The 19,624-nt window shown below is 30.2% G+C and overlaps 1 protein-coding gene across 7 annotated transcripts in view; it reads right to left on the bottom strand.

Moving 5' to 3' along the window:
* The window catches only part of pHCl-1 (pH-sensitive chloride channel 1), a 220,448-nt gene that overhangs the window by 39,181 nt on the left and 161,643 nt on the right, over positions 1–19,624 (bottom strand). For all 7 annotated transcript variants that reach the window (XM_088268320.1, XM_088268344.1, XM_088268329.1 and 4 more), the window contains exon 4: positions 4,086–4,175. In XM_088268320.1, coding sequence (XP_088124446.1) covers positions 4,086–4,165 — 80 coding nt within the window. In that variant the 5' untranslated portion in view covers positions 4,166–4,175. The remainder of the gene's footprint in view (positions 1–4,085; positions 4,176–19,624) is intronic.

Consider the following 19,624-nt stretch of genomic DNA (forward strand, 5'->3'; position numbering starts at 1 on the left):
ATTTAAAGTATAAAAATGTAATAAAAATATTCCAAATATAAATATTTCAACTCATCACAAGTTATGCCTAAACGTACACAATAAATAATAATCAATGTTTAATATGAAAATATTTCACAACCAGAAAACATTTTTTTCGAATCACGGCTCCTCTATACACTCAATCTATCGAAACGAATGCTATATATCAATTCAAGCTCTATTTTGATTATTTAAAACAAAACAATATTTATTTTAGTCTAAAATAATCAAAATGGAAGCTACATCCCTTTTTGTTTTTGTTTCGATAGATTTGCCATCATCCTAACTTTCATATGTTTACTTATTTACAGACCTCATTTTATACAAGTTTAACATGATTTTCGTTGTTTATATTCCATTAGTGTATGGTTATTGAAAACAATAAAGGGTTAAGATAACTTTGTCGTAAAACCTGTCGGAAAACTAAACATTGGTTTTGTATAAATATAAAGATAAATATTGCGAAATTAATTTTCATTAGAAAACGGAATATTAAATATATCTCATATCAAAAACATCGTTAAACGGAACATTTCAAACAACATAAAGATATTTCCGTTGGTAACAAAATGTCGTGACCCAATAATATTTACTTAATGTGTGTTTTATGTGACCTTAAGATTGTGTAACCCTGACCCTATTGTGTTTCAAAACAATAAGGGGATGTTATGATTCCACTTACAAGGTATTGTTATAATATTACAATGTACACAGTGAAGGGCCAAGATTTTGGGTGAAATAGAATACCTAAGGGATATTATTGTAGAACTGATTTCATGAATCACCATCAAATACTGCATTATTTGGTATTATGAGAGAAACACTCCACTCCGTTAAATCGTTAGAGCAAAATTTTTGGAAACTTAATAATTAAAAAAAAAGGTTTATTTTTTCAAGTTAATTTTTTTATTTGATAACCGAGTATAACATAGAATTAAAAAAACTTCCAACCCTTATCCACACCTTAAAAGTGCAAAGGGCACTGCATCAAATAAACGCAGTGTTATCTTGATCGCTAATACACGAAGAAAAGGTGATCAGCCCTCTGCTTCAGGTACCAGTCAAGGGTAATATTGAATAAATATTAGCGTAAATAAACCACTTATATTTATTTGACCCCCTCCTGATAATCGAACCCGGAATCTGCAGAACGGTAGTCGAGCATGCTGACTATCAAACTACGGAGGCGGAAAAAAAATAGATCAGTTTATTTCCAAAAGTCTTCCCAGGCCTAGAAATTGGCTACATCTTCAGCAAAAAAATACGTTCGGCTTACAATTTTTTTTTCAGGTTTTCAGAGTTTTCAGGAAAACAAAAAAATGTGTTCAGGGGTGGGGGAGGTTTTTACCGCGATGTCTCCCTATACGAGCAGCCCTGTGTGGCCATACTAGTCATACACCTACTACTACGTTGTTGTTGATCAAACTCTCCTTGTTCTAGCCCTATCCACACCTAATTAGTATGTTAGACACCGAATCGAGTCTACGGGGTATTAACCTGATTATATGAAGGCTGAAGCTATATTGCATCCACAATTTCGAAATTCATGGGAAAATTAGTGGAATGTTTGATGAGATGCAGATGACAGTGCAAGATCTCAAGGCATAAGATATTTAAAAATTATTATAATTTTTTACATATTTATAAAGCGTCATTTTAACGGAATATCAATTTAAGGCGTTAAAATTTTTTGCTACTCAATATACCTCATTTACTATAAACGAACTTAATTTTAATCTAAATGTAAGATTAAATCTGAATGTTATAAATATATTACACAACACAGAAAAAAGGAAGGATGAATATTAATCGCGGGAAGAAGGCTTTGAATTTATAATTTCATTAAAATTTTAATTTGGACAAAAGTGGGAGATTTAAAAATATGAGTCTTCAGTTGTAATCAAAACTGATCAAATCTAAACAAATGTGATAAAATCTTTCTAAATACGTTTAAAAAAATAGACAAAGAGCAGTCGGAGTAGTGAAGGTACTCGTAATCGTTCAAAACCCATCAAATGTTGATAATAATGGTGCATAATTATATTTTTTGTCTTAATTCTTTACGCACAATACATTTATTTCAGTTCTTACAAAATTCTATATCTTCACGAATATAGTTTAAATTTCTGTCAGCATTTGCGCGAAGAGCTTGCATCTCATGCCAACTAAACGTAAAGGCCTTAATGCTACATGAAACATTGTTCAATCTCTTCGTTTACGACTTCTGACGGGAGACCGAGTTGGCATTTTTGAAAGCGAATTCTATAACATGTAAAGCCATTGAGAACATTATATTGTTTCCATTTATTTCGTTCGCTTGACAAGGCTCGCTTCACTCACTAGAGTGAAAATTTGAAACAGTAGGGGTACTATTTTCCGTATCAAGTGTTTTCGGGGGCGATTTGATTCGAAACAAAGCGGAAACATGCAAGGTGCAATTCATCTTATAAAACTACGTACAATACGGGAGATCTGTGAGTGAAATTATTAGCTTTTGTCGATCGTATTTAATGTAAGAAAGTTATACACAGAGGGTAGCAAAATCTAATCAAGATACTATTGAAGGTACAAAATAACATGTCAAAACTTTATAAAATAAAACAACTTTGTTTTAACCACTTCTTATTGGTACACTTTACCCAACCGGTTTCGACAAGAACCTTGTCATCATCAGGGTTTATGTACTAATTTCTAAAACATTTTAATACTTATTTCTTACTCATAAAAAGTTCCACGCACAACATTCATCATATGAAAACACGATTTAAAAAATATGATATAAAAATATGATTTAAAAAACTCCTAAATGTTGTTTTTATTGTGCATTGGGTAGCGAATACGTCAACTCCGAATGACAACTTCAACCATTCGAGAAATAATATGTTTAATTAATTTATTCTTCGTTTTTTCATAACTTTTTAATCTGTGAAATAATTTCAGTATTTCTAGGTACTGTTTAGCTCTGGAAAAATTAACCATTTAATGCCATACACCATTTTCATCATTATTTCAAATACACGAAAGAAGTTACGTCACGAGTCGGAATAATCGGCAAGTACATAGAAAGAGATTAATGAATGTAAAAGAGGCGAAGAATGATTTAAAAGGTAGAACAGAGAGCCATTCTATTAGATCTGCCTACCGCTGCGGAAAAGTAGCGTGATGGTTAGTTAGTTAAAGTTAACGTTTATTTCAAGAATAAAAAAAAAAAAATTAACATAAAATGTTATTTTAAATAATTATGTAAAAAATGCGGAGAATACAAATTGCATACATATTTCGTTTTTTTTTCTTTAACTAACTAACTAACTAACCACAACTCCACTTCCCAGGCAGAGAGAATAGAACGCCACCCTACCCTGTCTTTGCAGACATTCTTTGCCTCTTCTATAATCATGCATTTCCTCATACATATCCGACGATTATTTTTTCTCTTAACATATAAAAATAATAAATATGTAAAACTAGAAAAACATGGAGTAAGACATGTTTCAAAACGTATATTGACCATCCTTGTGTTCAATTTATATCATATTCTTACAATTGTATTAAATAAAAAGGTATTTTATTTATTGTTTCGGCATTAACTTTGTGGTAAGACATTTTACAATGATTAAAGAAAACACTACTACTACACATTACAGGTAAAAAACGAAGTGTTTTCTTTAATCATTGTAAAATAAAAAGGTTTTTTTAAGTAAACATTCTTAGTAATCTATGAAACAAAATATTCTTCAGATAATATCCTACCCTAGTAGGATTTTCTTAGATCACCCAACACCAATAAATAGCCACGTTCGAGAAAACACGTCATACATAATAAACGATCGAGAAGAGAATATTGTGATTTACACCCCTACCTAAGTCAGCGTTGTGTGTTCCGTATTACATGATATTTTTTTCTTATTACTTTTATTATATTATTTTTTGACATCTCATCAAAGATGAAGAATATAGAAGTCTGGGAATTTACGGGGCTGACGACCGTCATAGGCTGGTCTAAGTGATTACTTTACACACGTATTTACTTTTATTACATCCATTATTAATATTATTATACTTACATATCTGAAGCCAATGCTGACACTTGACACAGCATGAGGGAGAAGGCCACTGCGCGTGCCAAAGCGCATGCGCACCCCATATTAGGACATCTGTAAATAAAAAATCAGTACAGTAAAACCTCGATATAATAGACCTTCAGACCTTCATTTAAGGAAATTCGTATTTAACGGACAAAAAATCAGGTCATTAACTCATTCAAACTCTTATCCGCACTCGATGGTGCATAGGGCACTGCATCACATAAACGCAGTGTTTTCTTGATCGTTAAAACATGCAGGAAAGTTGATCAGCCCTCTGCTTCAGGTACACCAGTCAAGGGTAATATTGAATAAATACACTGGCCAACAATTTACAACTTTTATTTTGTAACTGGCATGAAAATACCTGATCTTTATGAACTTTGCATAGCTGAATTCAAAAACGAAAGCAAAGAAATGTAGCACATCAGATTTTTAAGTTATGGATATTTTCAATTATGATATTGACTAAATTTTATCTTATTATTTCTGTATAAATACTTATTAATATTGAATACGATAGCATTATTAAACATATTATGCTGACGTATTCAATATTAATAAGTATATTTATTTCTACCGTTACTCCATAATTATCAATATTTTTTTGAATCCCTTAGACCTTAGACTAAAGCATGTCAAGATACCAACCACTATTACGGTTTCAAGGTATGTGGTCCATACAAACAATATATGACTGTAACATCAAAACTTGACGTGATACAAGCTTGTCGCCATTAATACTTTGAATAAGAACTTAGAAGAAGATTAACTTAGTCTACATCAGTCATCAAAATTTCAGTTACAAAATCATTGTTGGACAGTGATATTAGAGTAAAAAAAAAACTTATTTATTTGGCCCCCTGGGAACCACATAACACATAAAATGGTGGCATTAAATTTCGTAAAGTATAATAAGTTAAATGTGTTTAAAAGTTACACCCTAATTCACCTAATTAATTGTGCAAAGGGGTGGTTATACATCTGAAGTATTATTTTAGAACGTTGAATAATTCACTTGGCATCACTGTCTGAACAACCCTTATTTCGTATATAAATATTTAAAGGCTTATGCAAACAGCGAGGAAGGCATTTTTAAAATCCAGGAAAAACTTTGCCTCATTTTCTGTTCTTGTTACAGTTTTTAGCGAGCGGAATCTGCATTATTTTGCATAAACGAAATTATTATGAACTTTCTGACTCAGCTTTTTAAATAATCTGCTGTTTTAGATTAGCTTTATTGACTTAATTTCAACTTTGATTCTGTATTCTTTGCAAGAAAATAAGTAAAGAATAAATAAAATTATCCTCCGCTGAGATAATAAAAGAAAGGACTTTACTTTTGAGAAAAGTTTAAGGACATGAAAAGATGAATGCCTTAATAAGAGGAAATGAGATATGGTAGTATGCATACCCATTCAAAAAATATTTAGGTCATTGTTGAAACAAAAGAAATCAAATTGCTAACACCATTCTGACTTAAAGCATTTACATTTTTTGACTGCTGAACATAAAAAGTAGCAAATCATTTGGTAAATCCAAATTATCTACACGAAGTCTTCTTTGTCTCATTCAAAATTTTATTTTTTGTACCGTAACCGTATTTTCAAACTGTAATAATTTTATTTCAAAGATTATTCCGAAAGTGGTATTACACAAAGTGAACGATGAATGATAAACAGAGTGTTAAAATTTACGTATTGTTGATAATAAATTATGAATACATATGTATGAAAGTTGCCAGGTTGTTTTAGTTGGCTTATCTTATATTTCTCAATTGTTCCCTTACTCTTTTTTAATTGTAATTATTACTTTTTTTTCAATTTAATTTTGACGCACTCTTTTTCTTAAAATCTATTCTTAGACACGTATTTTGGTGCATTCGTCATCATTTTCAAACACCGTATTTTTTATAAAATAGTTTTAAAGATCAGGAGTTATTTATTGGTGAATGTGTTAATAGATCAGGAGCTAGTTTCTTTTCAAAAATATTACAAATTTAATCTTGTGATAAAAATTCAGGTATCGTTTTTACTGACCATTGACTAGACCAGGATTAAGGTGGGCAAGGCAATTTAGAGTACACACAGCAATGTTAAGGATTTTAGGTTTCCTCAATGGGGCTATACACACGCACCCTTTATTTATTTCTCCATTCACCCGATCGTTACCCGGGTTACACGTTATGTAATGTGTCTTCTTTGCCAATATTAACGATAATTATAGCTTTTTATTGCTATGATTTTATTTACTTTAGTTTTACATCTACGAGTACTTCCCCGCAGTAGTGTAAAGTTTGGCACGTTCCGTTACGCTAAGAAGTTGTGGAAATCGATTTCTGTCTGAGTTCAACGCCTTTTACGGGGTTTTTCATATCCTTATTAACCGTCTTTTTTAATGAATTATAATTAAAAATACATAATTGTACTTTTCTGATTGTTGTCTAAACAGTTTGTGTTGAAAAACAGGAATCAAGTTGTAGAAGAGCACGAATTTCAAAAAGTCAACGTCACTTTAGCAATACCCCAAAAAGACTCAGATTATATTGAATTTCTTACGTATTGTTGATTGGAGGCAAAAATTTTGTTTTTGTGAATGTAATATTTAAAAAAAAAATTACTTAATATTTTCAAAATAAAATATATATTTTTTTATTTAGTAGATTCATCATAGTACCTAGATACCAAAAAAAATATTTATAGTTTTTTATTGATGTTTTTAAAACCAACACATTTTTACTTATACTATGACAGTGGAAAAGTTTTAATGAAAAAATAATATACCTTTTGAAATATTCGTAAAAAAAAACACAAAAAACTATTGGTCTGACAACTTGAACAAAAACTGAGGAAATTTCAAAGAATATGCAAACAATTGCACAAAATTATACGAGAATTTTGAATAGAATACTGTCTCTCATAGATGTCTCTATGACATATAGACAATACATAGACAAGAAATGAGTAAATTCTAAAAATCACTTAGCTTAATAATTAGAGTCAATACAATATGAATCACGCCAATTTTTCAAACAACGTTTTGATAAAATTACAAAAATTACAAGGTGAACAACATGAGGAAATTCAAGATTTTAGAAAAATGAAGATTTACAATTTAATTTCAATAGATTGTAAAACAAAACAAAAAATATCACTAATAAATTTGAATGATGGTTACTACTGTGTACATCAAAAGGGGAGAAATGTGTTACATATGCATACACAATAACCTACCAAGTAACGAAGTGCCTAATATAATATTTCTTTTTGATTGACCCCGACTCTCTTATTATAATAATCAAGGATGATTGGTCAGCTTTGTATTCCCGACACGCACTTTCTCATTAGGCGTTCAGACTGTCCGGTTAGTAATTGGGGCATTTCCAATTTGGTCAACAACTCTTATCTCATCTTGGACAATCCTTGGCACTCCTTGGAAAAAGTTCAATTTCGTGACTTGAATTCGTCCAAACTACTGTACGAAATAAATATATTACAGTGCAAATTTGTGAAGAAAACGAGACTAATTCTATGTGTATCCTGTATTATCTACAAATCTACAGTTCTTTAATGTTTGTTCAATTATATATGGTATACATTTAGACATCTCAAAAGATATAAAGAAGAATATGGAAGTTTTGGTATGTAAAGGGCTTGTAACCGGTCATAGGCTGGTTAAGGGATCACTTTATACACGTGCAAGATAACACTCCTACATTTATCATTATTCTCATGACGTTTATGTGAGGGTTCCCTGGAATAATCTATGGTTGGTTTTGGAAAGCTTTATTTAGAAGAGACCCTAATATTTGTATATATATTTATATTTACATATTATATTTGTATAAAAACTAACTATTGTAACTTACTAACAATCACGCCGCTTCCCTGCAGGGTTAGGCAGAGAGAATAGAGCGCCACACCACTCTGTCCTTGCAAACATTCTTCGCCTCTTCCACGTTCATGCATCTCCTCATACATACCCGCCGATTGTTACGACTCCTAACCTGACCACTTTCAAGTATTTGGCATACCTGATCGTGCCATGTTTTTTTCGGTCTTCCTCTGCTTCTTTTCCCACTAACATTCGCCTCATAAATTTGTTTTACCGTTCTTTCCTCACTCATTCGTTCTACATGTCCAAACCATCTCAACACACCTTTCTTAATTTTATCGATAATGCTTATCTCAACTTTGCATTCCTTCCTTATCTCACTATTCGTACATCTATCATCGATATTTGTACATCTATCGTACATCTATCATCATCTATCATCATTCGTACATCTATCATTGATATTTGTATACATGTATATTTATTTTATTTTATTTATTCGGGAATTGTACACCAATAGTATATGTTAGATATTGCAAAAGGTTTTGGCAAGACAAAATTATTTTTTATTCACAATAAACTTTTTATACAAACCATGATTTCATTATTTTTCTGACGAAATCAATTTTAATGATATAAATTTAAGTAGTGTATTATAATAAAAATTACACATTTAAGTTATTGTATGGGTTCGAAGTATGATTTTATATAATTTTATTAAAAAAGTGGATTTTTGAATGTAAATTTAAATAATGTGTTTGTAATTCTGGAACCGTTGGTTAACAGTGCAGAAAATTTAGACGTAGAATTTTTTCTTGCCTCATACCAGTCTCATGATGTTGGTAACGACGAAACCCAGTCACTGGTCAAATAAAATATATGTAAAAAATAAACTAGGTATACAGTAAATATACATAATAAACTACAATTCCATCAAGAAGTGTCAGTACAAAACTTGATTCGGGATTCATTCCGGGATCATAAATAAATGATCTGAGAAGGTACTTTATGGAAAGATATATATGTAGTGATTAGTCATATTTTCTTATTTTGTTTTTACCTTATGTTTTTTTTTTTTTATATTTTCACATTTGTTATATTTTCTCTTTTTTTATATTTTCTCATTTGTTTATTTTAAATATGCTTCTTACCTTGTGTTTTCTCATTTATTTCTTTTAAATATGCTTCTTGTGCCAATTTATTATACCTGTTAATTGTTTTTATATTTTGCCATGTATTAGTATTAGTTTTGGTTATTTAAAAAAAAATCCTTTGTTACTTTATTATTTGTCCTCCAGTCTTTTTAACCTAAATCCCATGTCCCAAAATGAGAAATAGAAATTACTATTCGGGAATATTGTATGTATATATGATTTATGTATGTAATATGTTGTGAAATAAATAAAAATATAAATAAATATTTAATGTTTTGGTATTTTTCAAAGCTTCTTAATTCGTTGCGTGTTCCATATTCCCTAAAATAATTAGGTTACCACCTTTTCCCCTCGTTCCAGAAGTGGGTCACGAGGAAGTCAGTCAACATATCCTAACCATTATTTTATTAACCCTCAGATGGCATAGAACCCTGAGATGCCTCACAGTAACATTATTTCCCTTCTTTCCACACACGCAACAATTTGAATTCACGACACAGTAGGTATAACTGGGCTCAGCACTTCGGTACGATGATGTTGGAATTGATTTTCCACACGGCATATATGGGGTGTTCATAATACAAGTGGATTATAACATATGAACGAAAGTTGAATAACATTTTTTTTAAATAAAGAAATATTTGTGTTTTTATTATTTACAAAAATTTTTCAATTTCATACTATTCCTGTGAGCCTAAGTGGCTCAATATTAGAAAGAGGTATCAAATTGTGGTAGAGTGGGTTCGAACCGAGAAGCTCTGACTACAAATCACATTAAAATGACATAATCAAGTAATCAAATTTAAACGATTAAACAGGGATAAAACTTATTTTTATTCACTGAAAACAACTCTATGGATTTTTTTTACATACTTATAAACATTTAAACGATTACACTTTAAATTAGGTTATATAAATTTTTGTTTATCAAAATACACGAAATATTTTTGTGTTTACTAAATATTTTTGAAAAGTAATGCAACAACATAAAATTACGATATAACATCCCATAAGGGAGATCAAAATCAATAATTGTGATTCTCACTCCATTATTTATATAATATTACCATGAACTGGTTCGCGAGGCGCAAGATTGATCACCATATTTTCGTTAGAAGTGATCAAGAATGCTTGAATACAATGCAGTGCCCTATGCACCATTAACTGAATATAAGAGTAAGAAAAAATTAAAAATTAGCTTTTAAACTATTTTTTTATTATTTAGACTTACACCGCTACTCTTCTGAGCACCGCTGAATAAGTAAGAAAAGTTCATGCGTTCAAAGGGTAAGTGAAGTTGAATGCTTTCTTGTGTACGCGGCGGAAGAATATGCAAAGTGACTTAACTATACCATTCAGTCACGAAAAATAATTTAATAATTTATTGTTAAACAAGGCTTTGTAATGCAGTTTTCTTCAAATCTTTGAACAGAAATTTACTTTTATTTCAGAAAGCTAAGAAAACATTAAAAAAAAACATGAAACAGATTTATATTATAACTTATATATGTACAAAAAATATCCTGGCTAAGATGTTTTGAATGATATTAAAAAATATATATATTTTCTCAATAAAGCACTGAAATATCTTTCAATATTCGTAAACTTTAATGGTTTAAAAAATATTCATAATAATAATATAATATATTTTTACAAATACTTTCCAATATACATATTCTATATAAGAAGTTTCAAAAACAAATCGGGCTACTTTGTCACATTATTTATTGATTCGGCATTTACTTTGTGGGGTGACATGTTGATTTAAAAAAAAAACACTTATAAAATATCACATGAGTTTTATTTTATTGCGCACGAATAGTTTCGAAAACTTGAGTGATTTTCATCGACTGGTAATAAGTAAAACATAATAACCGAAACTAGTCATGAGAAATGAAATAAAACTCAATAAATGGTATTATACATGGAAGAGTTTAATTTTCCATAAATTCAGATTGAATCGATTATATAAACTTTAGTGAACGGATTGTTTTGTTTTCTTTGTCTGATATGTTGTATCAAATTATAATCTGTTATTTTACCATACCACAATGTTAACAATGCTTTTAATATACAATATTTTCATACAGCAATACGTAAGATATACAAATACTACTGTTTTTTTTAACGTTTTATTTGTCCGCATTGGCAATGCGTCATATTTCAGGGTGCTTCAAAAGGTTTAATATTAAATTTGTAATTGAAAAAGGGTTTTCCCCTGATTACAAATTTATTCCATAGCTGGGGGTAATTTTTCTCGGCTGTTCGTAATGAAAAATTAAAAACATTGTTTGAACTGGGCGTTTTTTTAATAATCTATTGCGTTTCTGTCCTAAATAAAAAATTGAATTGAATTTATTAAATTTTTTATTTATTATTTTCTTTATCCATTAAATTTCTTGCATAAAATATATGTTCATCGGCAGACTTAATATCTTTCAAGCAACTCAAAAACATATTTTTTTTAAATATATGCCTTCACTGTTTTTTTTAAAATCAGTAGTCACATAGTGCTTATACACATAAGTGAGAAGAAATGCATAAATTAAATGAAAAGAAGATACTGTCAATTGATAAAAATAAGAGGGACAAAAGACTTAGAATCCATTAAGAAGTAAAAAGTTATTATTTTCGTGATAAAATGTAACTAACTAACGTAACAAAATGTGTTAAATATAAACTAGATTTTCATAGTTACAGTATTTTTTTTCAAAAAAGATGATTAAATGTATTAAAATTTAACATTTGTCCATTTTTATAAAAGATAACTTTATAAGTTAACCTTTTCACAGTAAATGAAGTCATTTTTTTTACCTCGATTTAAAAGTATCGACATGTATGTATATACATAGGTACTGTAAAGCACATTATTTTTGGTATACCCCTTTCCTTTAGAGTATGGAATACTAGTAAGGAAATAATAATGACAAATAATATTTATTTTTGAAATGTACTATATGTGCGGCATAAAATAAAAATAAAATAGGTTAAATGTTACTGCATGGGTCATATAGGTTAATATTCAAAAATATGCATAACGTTTTGAATCCAAAACAATTCCTAATTACTGGCCGACGGTTATTGGCCTAGATAGTCAATACTTTATATATATTTCACGTTGGATTTTAGTTAAACGTGCATAACACATAACTGACGGATTCCAATGAAACGTCGTTTAACCGTAACCGATATTTTCTGGATGTAAATTTATTTAAATTTTTCTCTGGTTGTCGGTTAAGCGCACGTCAAGAAAGTTAGATGAACACGCAACCCTATTTCTTTATGCAGCATAACTTGACGTGTTTTCTTACGGACTTTCGATTATCTGACACGAAGATTAACGATGCCCTTCCGAAAATGCGAAGTTGTCTGACAGAGAGTTTGTCAGATTTCAAATGATAAAAAAGTACTAAGTTGATTGCATTGGGCTGATCCGAAGAAAAGTGATCAAAAAATAAGCTAATATCTGGGATGCAATTCAATATTTTTTTCTTGTTTTATATTTAAAAATCTCGGGTAACCATCACACTAAATAATAATAATAATAAAACCCTTATCCGCACCCCAATGGTGCATAGGGCGCTGCTTCATATAAACGCAGTGTTAAATTGATCGTTTACACATGAAGGAAAGGTGATCAGCCCTCCGCTTCAGGTACCATTCCAGGGTAGTATTAATAAATATTACAGTGAAAAAATTACTAATATTTATTTGACCCCCCCTGGGAATCGAACCCGGGACCTCCAGAACGGTAGCCGAGCGTGCTGACCATTACACTACGGAGGCGGACAATGCACTATATACTGATTGTTATATTTAATAATTATTTACATATTAAAATTATTATTATGTAGTCCAGGATAACGTTAAAAATAAAATGATTAACAAAAAAAACATAAATGTCATAAATCTATCATACCCTTCGGTTGTTGTTTTCTCCCTCTTGAATAAACTCAACATATGAGGTCTTAAAAATGGCTTAGTCAGAAGTACTGCCAAATTGTTAAAAAACACTTATTTAACAAACTTGTTACAGTAAATTATTTTAGGATTTACATTATTTTTTGACATCTCATCAAAGATGAAGAAGAATATGGAAGTCTGAGCATTTACGGGGCTGACGACCGTCATAGGCTGGTTTAAGAGATAATCCAGATTTTGTGAACAAGTATTTGGACCCACTCAAAATGTTGTAAATTTTAGGATTTGATTGATCGAAATGCCACAATAGCGGATGTTGGAGGAAAACTCGTAAAGTTTGCGATAAACGATGAAACATAGAACTATTGTGCTTAGTGTTATGAAGATTTACATTCACGCATATAAAATCTGTTAATTACTGATATTATAATAATTTATTCAGTAAATTGTAACATTCTTCCTAATGATTGCATTGCTTTGTTATATTGGATAAAAGATGTTTATTTTATTTTACCTTTAAATGTTATTTTATATAATTTATTATTATTATCATAAAAATGTTACAATCTCATATTATGCTCTCTCAAATACAATACGGCCTGAAAATCTTTAAAAAAATAATAATAAGAAAAATATTTGTCTTCTTCGTTTTATTTTCTGGTATGTTTCTGTATTTTCACTACAGATTAAAGTATTAAAAAATACGTACTAAAGGTTTAAAATAAATTATGGTTAGGTACACTAAATATCAAGTTTTTTACGTTATATTGTTTGTTAAAACTTAGCAAAAAATTACCAAACACGAATAAACCATAATTTCGTACTTTTCACATACTTTCCTCGTGAGATTTGAAATCTCAACAAAGATGAAGAAGAATATAAAAGCATGGGTATTAACTGTGATTATTTCCCTCAGGGACTCAAATTCGCCAATCAGTTCATCTTCCAAAAGGCTTTCAAAATCTCAGTATATTATTCAGCAAACATATATATTATTTTAAAACTAGTATTACTTTCAGTAAAAAATATACGTGATATTAGTTTATTTTTTTATTGGTTGATTTAAAGACCCTGTAAAAAATACACGTTTCCGGCCCTAACTTGCAAATTCATCGTTAACCTTTGATGTACCCTACAAAGAAACTTGTAAACACAAACATTGGGGTGCTATACTTGACACGCTTGTTTATACAGCCACAAATATAACGATGTCGCTGTTAAGTACGCAAATTCTGTATGCATGATTATTAAAGTTATTAACACTTTAGTGGGTGCAAAACATCAGGTACCATAATAATAGCTGCTTTGTTTCACGGTATCAAAATATTTCAGGACATCCAACAAAGGTGTTTGATGTCTATTCATAAATATTCGTGTTTTAATTCTTCGAAGGTACGTATCGGAAATTATTTTATGAAAAGCGAGAAATAATATGATAATGAGTGATGAAGAATATGGGAAATAATAAATTCATAAAATGGGTATCTTTGTTATGTAAAACCTGCATTTGTTCAGATTAACGGATTTTGACGTAAATAATATAAATATGTAATTTTTATTTTTTTTACTGATTTTAGATTATTATTTATTGTTTAACGAACAGACAGACGCTGTGGCGTACTTTGGAAGACGCGCAACTGCAAAACTGGCTGATTCCTGCCAATTGGTTTGATTCCTGCCAATTGCACAATGAATAAAACATACACATTTTTTTAAATTTATCTGGGTGTTTGTATTTTATTTTCACAATTGCATTTCCTTTCTTTGCTATCCTACCTGTAGATAATCCTCAAAGATCAGATGCTTTGTGCGTTGTTCCTTTAAAAAAATAAATTTCGAGATCAAAGCTGAAATGCAACTTTAATTGCGGATATTGAACCTATTTAATTTTTTTTTAACTTGAAAAATAAACCGTTTTTATAAAGAATATTGTACATAAAGAAATATTATAATTAATCGTTTTATAATGAGAATAGATTACTTACCCTACGGATGATAAATCGATATAAATATTAAAGATGTCACGACTAATTTTTTTTACGAAATTTGATAAAAGTCTGGCTTGAATTATCACTTTATACACTTGTTACGTTCACCACTGTACCCATTACTGAACATACATATTGCATCGATTTTTAAAGTTGTATAAAAACACTGTTTATTTATTGATTTGGCGTTTAATGCGTAGAACTACATTTTAATTTATGTATTAATTTTAAATCAAACACAGATTTTTGAGTACTTAGTTATATTTTATTAACAAAAACACATAAAAAGTTAAGATTGTGTAAATTGTTTTGCCTTGTTAGGGCATTATCAAATGATTGTCACAATTTTAATTTTTTGTGTGTTTTTGTTAGTAAATTACAACTTAGTATACTCAAAAAATCTGTGTTCGATTTAAAATTAATACATAAAATAAACACTGTTGTTGGATTTCTTTCGTAAATAAGTTGTGAAGTGTAAATTGATAGATGTGTAATTTTATTTGATGGTGGTACCATCGCTTGAGAATTCGTATAGTTGATAGTTTTTTTCCAACAGGACATGGGTGAGACTAATTTAAAATTACTTCACATATATTTTTAGGAGAGAAAGCCTGAAATATTTTTTAAAGGTTATTGATTTTATAAAAGATAATATGGATTTTATTCTATAATGCGCAGAATTATTTACGTTATTAAAAAAAATATACAAACGCTAGGTCGTAAGTCTAAGAATACCTAAAAATCAATTTTCTTTCATATAAAAACGATACACGAGTCAGTTGTGACACCTATAATATATATGTAAATTCTTTACTTTGACAGCGTGAGAGCATAATTCAAAACGAATTAATTTAAGGTTCATCAGGAGTCTAGTTTCAACACGGCTGACGTAATGACCCGTCGTCTTCCACCGAGGGTAGGAGAGTTGAAACGTATAATTAAGTTTGGCAGAGCCTCGGGGGAGGTACAATAGGGGTGTTGTTTGAGGGCTCAAAAAGGATGAAATTGGAGAACGCACCTGAGACACGCCTATTATCTTTAGTGGCTCTGAAAGGGTTCTGCAATTCATCTTGTATGGAATTTGGAACTAAGGAGTAATGATCCGAAGAGAAAAGTCACTTATGACTTAGGTCTTTTATCATGTATACATTTACAACATTTTGAGTATGTCCAAATACTTGTTCACAAAATCTAGATTATCTCCAATTACAGGAGTTATTTTCATATTATTTTTAACATCTCATCAAAGATGAAGAAGAATATGGAAGTCTGGGCATTTACGGGGCTGACGACCGTCATAGGCTGGTTTAAGTGATCACTTTACACACGTGTAACATTCACCAATTCTACCCATTATTGACAACCACACTACTCAAATTCTTGGAAGTTCTATGTATATGAACCAATTTAGAAATCTTGTTCTTGAATCACTAGAACTTCACTAGAGACATCTATTGGTGAGATGTAAAGAAGCTTTTTTATTAAGCAGAAACTCTTATATTAGTATGTGAGATCCGAATCCTGGATTATATTCACACATATTTGTATTTGGACACACTCAAAATGTTGTAAATAAATTATCTGGTCAAATTATAAGCTTAATAATAAAAATGAAAATGGTATTTTCTGGCGTTTCTCATGTGTGTGAATATAATCCAGGATTCGGATCTCACATACTAATATAAGAGTTTCTGCTTAATAAAAAAGCTTCTTTACATCTCACCAATAGATGTCTCTAGTGAAGTTCTAGTGATTCAAGAACAAGATTTCTAAATTGGTTCATATACATAGAACTTCCAAGAATTTGAGTAGTGTGGTTGTCAATAATGGGTAGAATTGGTGAATGTTACACGTGTGTAAAGTGATCACTTAAACCAGCCTATGACGGTCGTCAGCCCCGTAAATGCCCAGACTTCCATATTCTTCTTCATCTTTGATGAGATGTCAAAAAATAAAATGAAAATAACTCCTGTAATTGGAGATAATCCAAATTTTGTGAACAAGTATTTGGACACACTCAAAATGTTGTAGGTCTTTTATCATGTATACATTTCTTTGGAAAGTACTTAATGCAATAACATCAAATCCATTTAGAATATATTATAAATTTTAATTAAAACCAAGTTTTAAAACATCATTGGATAATGATATTAACCCTTTGAGTACCCAAAAAAGACTGGCAAGATCAGATCCATCAGAACCTAAAATCTGGAGGTGTCAAAAGTCTACCTAATTGGAGGGCTTGAGTGACTGTATGGACGTTTTGGAAGTTAGGAATGTATGTCAGGATAGAAGAGTGTGACGTTCCATCCTTTTGTCTATCCCTGCAAGGAAATAACGTGATGGTAGTAATTAAAGTAGTATTAGTACCTAGTCTCAGGAGGTATGAGTAGAGCTGTTCCCAATAAAAATGTGAAAGCTTATAAATTAAAAAAAAAAATGTATCTATCATATGTATATTATACATATTTCATGGGTCAATGATTAAAGAAAACTCTTTGTTTTTTACTACTTGAGTTTTATTATAGACTACATGTTTCAGAAGTTAAACTTCCATCATTCAGGTCTGTATAATAACTAAAATATAAAATTGTAAAATATAACTTCTGAAACATGTAGTCAATAATTAAACTCAAGTGGTAAAAAACGAAGTGTTTTCTTTAATCATTGTAACATGTCTTACCACAAAGTTAATGCCGAAACAATAAATAAAATATTTCATGGGTGTTTTTAAGGCCAACCAAATATAAACATATGTGTCCCATTTTGTAAATGATCAAAATTAGTACTTGGCATAGGCTAGAAGCAGGCACAAAGATGAGCGCGTTTACATGCTAATTTTGTATGGCCGACCTGGCGATTACTGCATTGGAGATGGGCATCTTCTTGGTGGTAGCTTAGAAAATAATCCAGTTTTCGACGCCATAGAGAATAATAGAAAAGCTGTAGCGTCATACAATTCATATCGTAGATTGAAGTTGAAGTTTTTATTATATAACTGAATTTTCTTTGACGTACTTCAGTAAAAAACGTGATATTAATATTTCAAGGTTTTCACATTAATAATTATGTATTGTATATATAAATAATTTATTATTGTAGTGATGTGCGTGGACATAAACTGCTCGACAAAGTTTAATTATAATTTTTTTATTGGTGTTCGAGAACTTAGGGTGTTTTGTACACCCTATCGGCGCTCGAAAAGATTTATTTTATCAATACGATTAAATGTCATGGAAAAGTGCAGTTATTAGAGCGGAAAGTGCATAACGTCAACTGTAAGTGGCTGCTGCAGTTCCCGAGTGACGAGCGAGCCGAACTATTGCATGTATATTGGGAACCGAGGTTATTTATTGTAAGGTTGAACCCGTTCTTGTGTAAATTGATGATAAAGACTTTAAAACACGCAATATACTTTTACTAACAAGAATATTAAAAAAAACCTTCATTGCAATCTACAAAAAAAAAAACATAAATATTTGTTTGAAATAAGTGCTTTTAAAAAAGTGGTATTACACAAAGTAAACAATGGATGGTAAGGAGAGTATTTTATATACTTTTTTTTCAAAATTTTATATCTCCTAAAGCCATTCACCAATTGCTTTGAAATTAAAGTATAACATTGCTTTCAAATATCCGTGAGTTTTTTATACACCCGTGAAAACTATTTTTTTAATATGATGGGTAAAATATGCTTTTATAAATATTTTTTACCGAAATGACAGCGCCCGCAGAAATCTGTTGAACATAAAAACAACGGACACAATTTAAACAAGTTATAATAAAGAGTGAATTACTTTATGTAATAAAACGTTAAATGATTTTTGAGATAATTGAATGTATGTACCTACTTCTGTTTAATTTATTTGATTTGGTGAAATTAGAGGTTAATCAATTTTTGTACCTCGAATTAACCCCCACTCCATCCCGATTAGACGGCAAATTTTCGGATTATGTCGCGAAAATGGGATAAATGGGGAAGTAATAGATATAATAGTCGGGTTCCATTCTGGTGTCGTTAAATTACGTACTTGAGAGAGATGTTTTATACGTGCGGCCGGCGGTCAACGATCCAGCAAATTGCTTTGTCGGCCGTGACAAGTTATTTGACATCCGAATAGGGTTGGGTAACACAATACCGGATGTGGGACGAAAAGGGTTGCACTTTGTGCGGAGTAATCGGGACATAAATATACTGATCGACTGTTTGATTCATAATATGAAGTAGCATGTATGAAAATGTTATTTCAGTTGATATTCAACCTTTCAGAATAACATTGTTTATAATAATTTATTCTTACGTTATTTTGCTGTTTCTCATAACATATGTATGTATGTTCTATTTGTATGTTATTTTTGGTTTATGTTTATTTAATAACTAAAAAAATAACATTGTTGACATTAAATTTGTTGACTCGTATTTTATCATAATTTCGTCAAACGATTTCGAAGTAAACAGCTTACGTTTTTGGCATAACTTAATTTGCAAAATAACATTGGACCTAATCACTTATTATTAAATATTCTTTTTCAAGTAGTTTCGAAGCAAACAGTTTAGCTTTTCAGATTTTTTAAAGTTTCATGATTTTTAAAAAAAAAAAAATTATTTTGGTACTTTTTCCAA

The sequence above is a fragment of the Brachycentrus maculatus genome, unplaced genomic scaffold, assembly GCF_059751285.1.
Source record: "Brachycentrus maculatus isolate JH-2025_06_01 unplaced genomic scaffold, ASM5975128v1 h1tg000023l, whole genome shotgun sequence".
NCBI classification, from domain to species: Eukaryota; Metazoa; Arthropoda; class Insecta; order Trichoptera; family Brachycentridae; genus Brachycentrus; species Brachycentrus maculatus.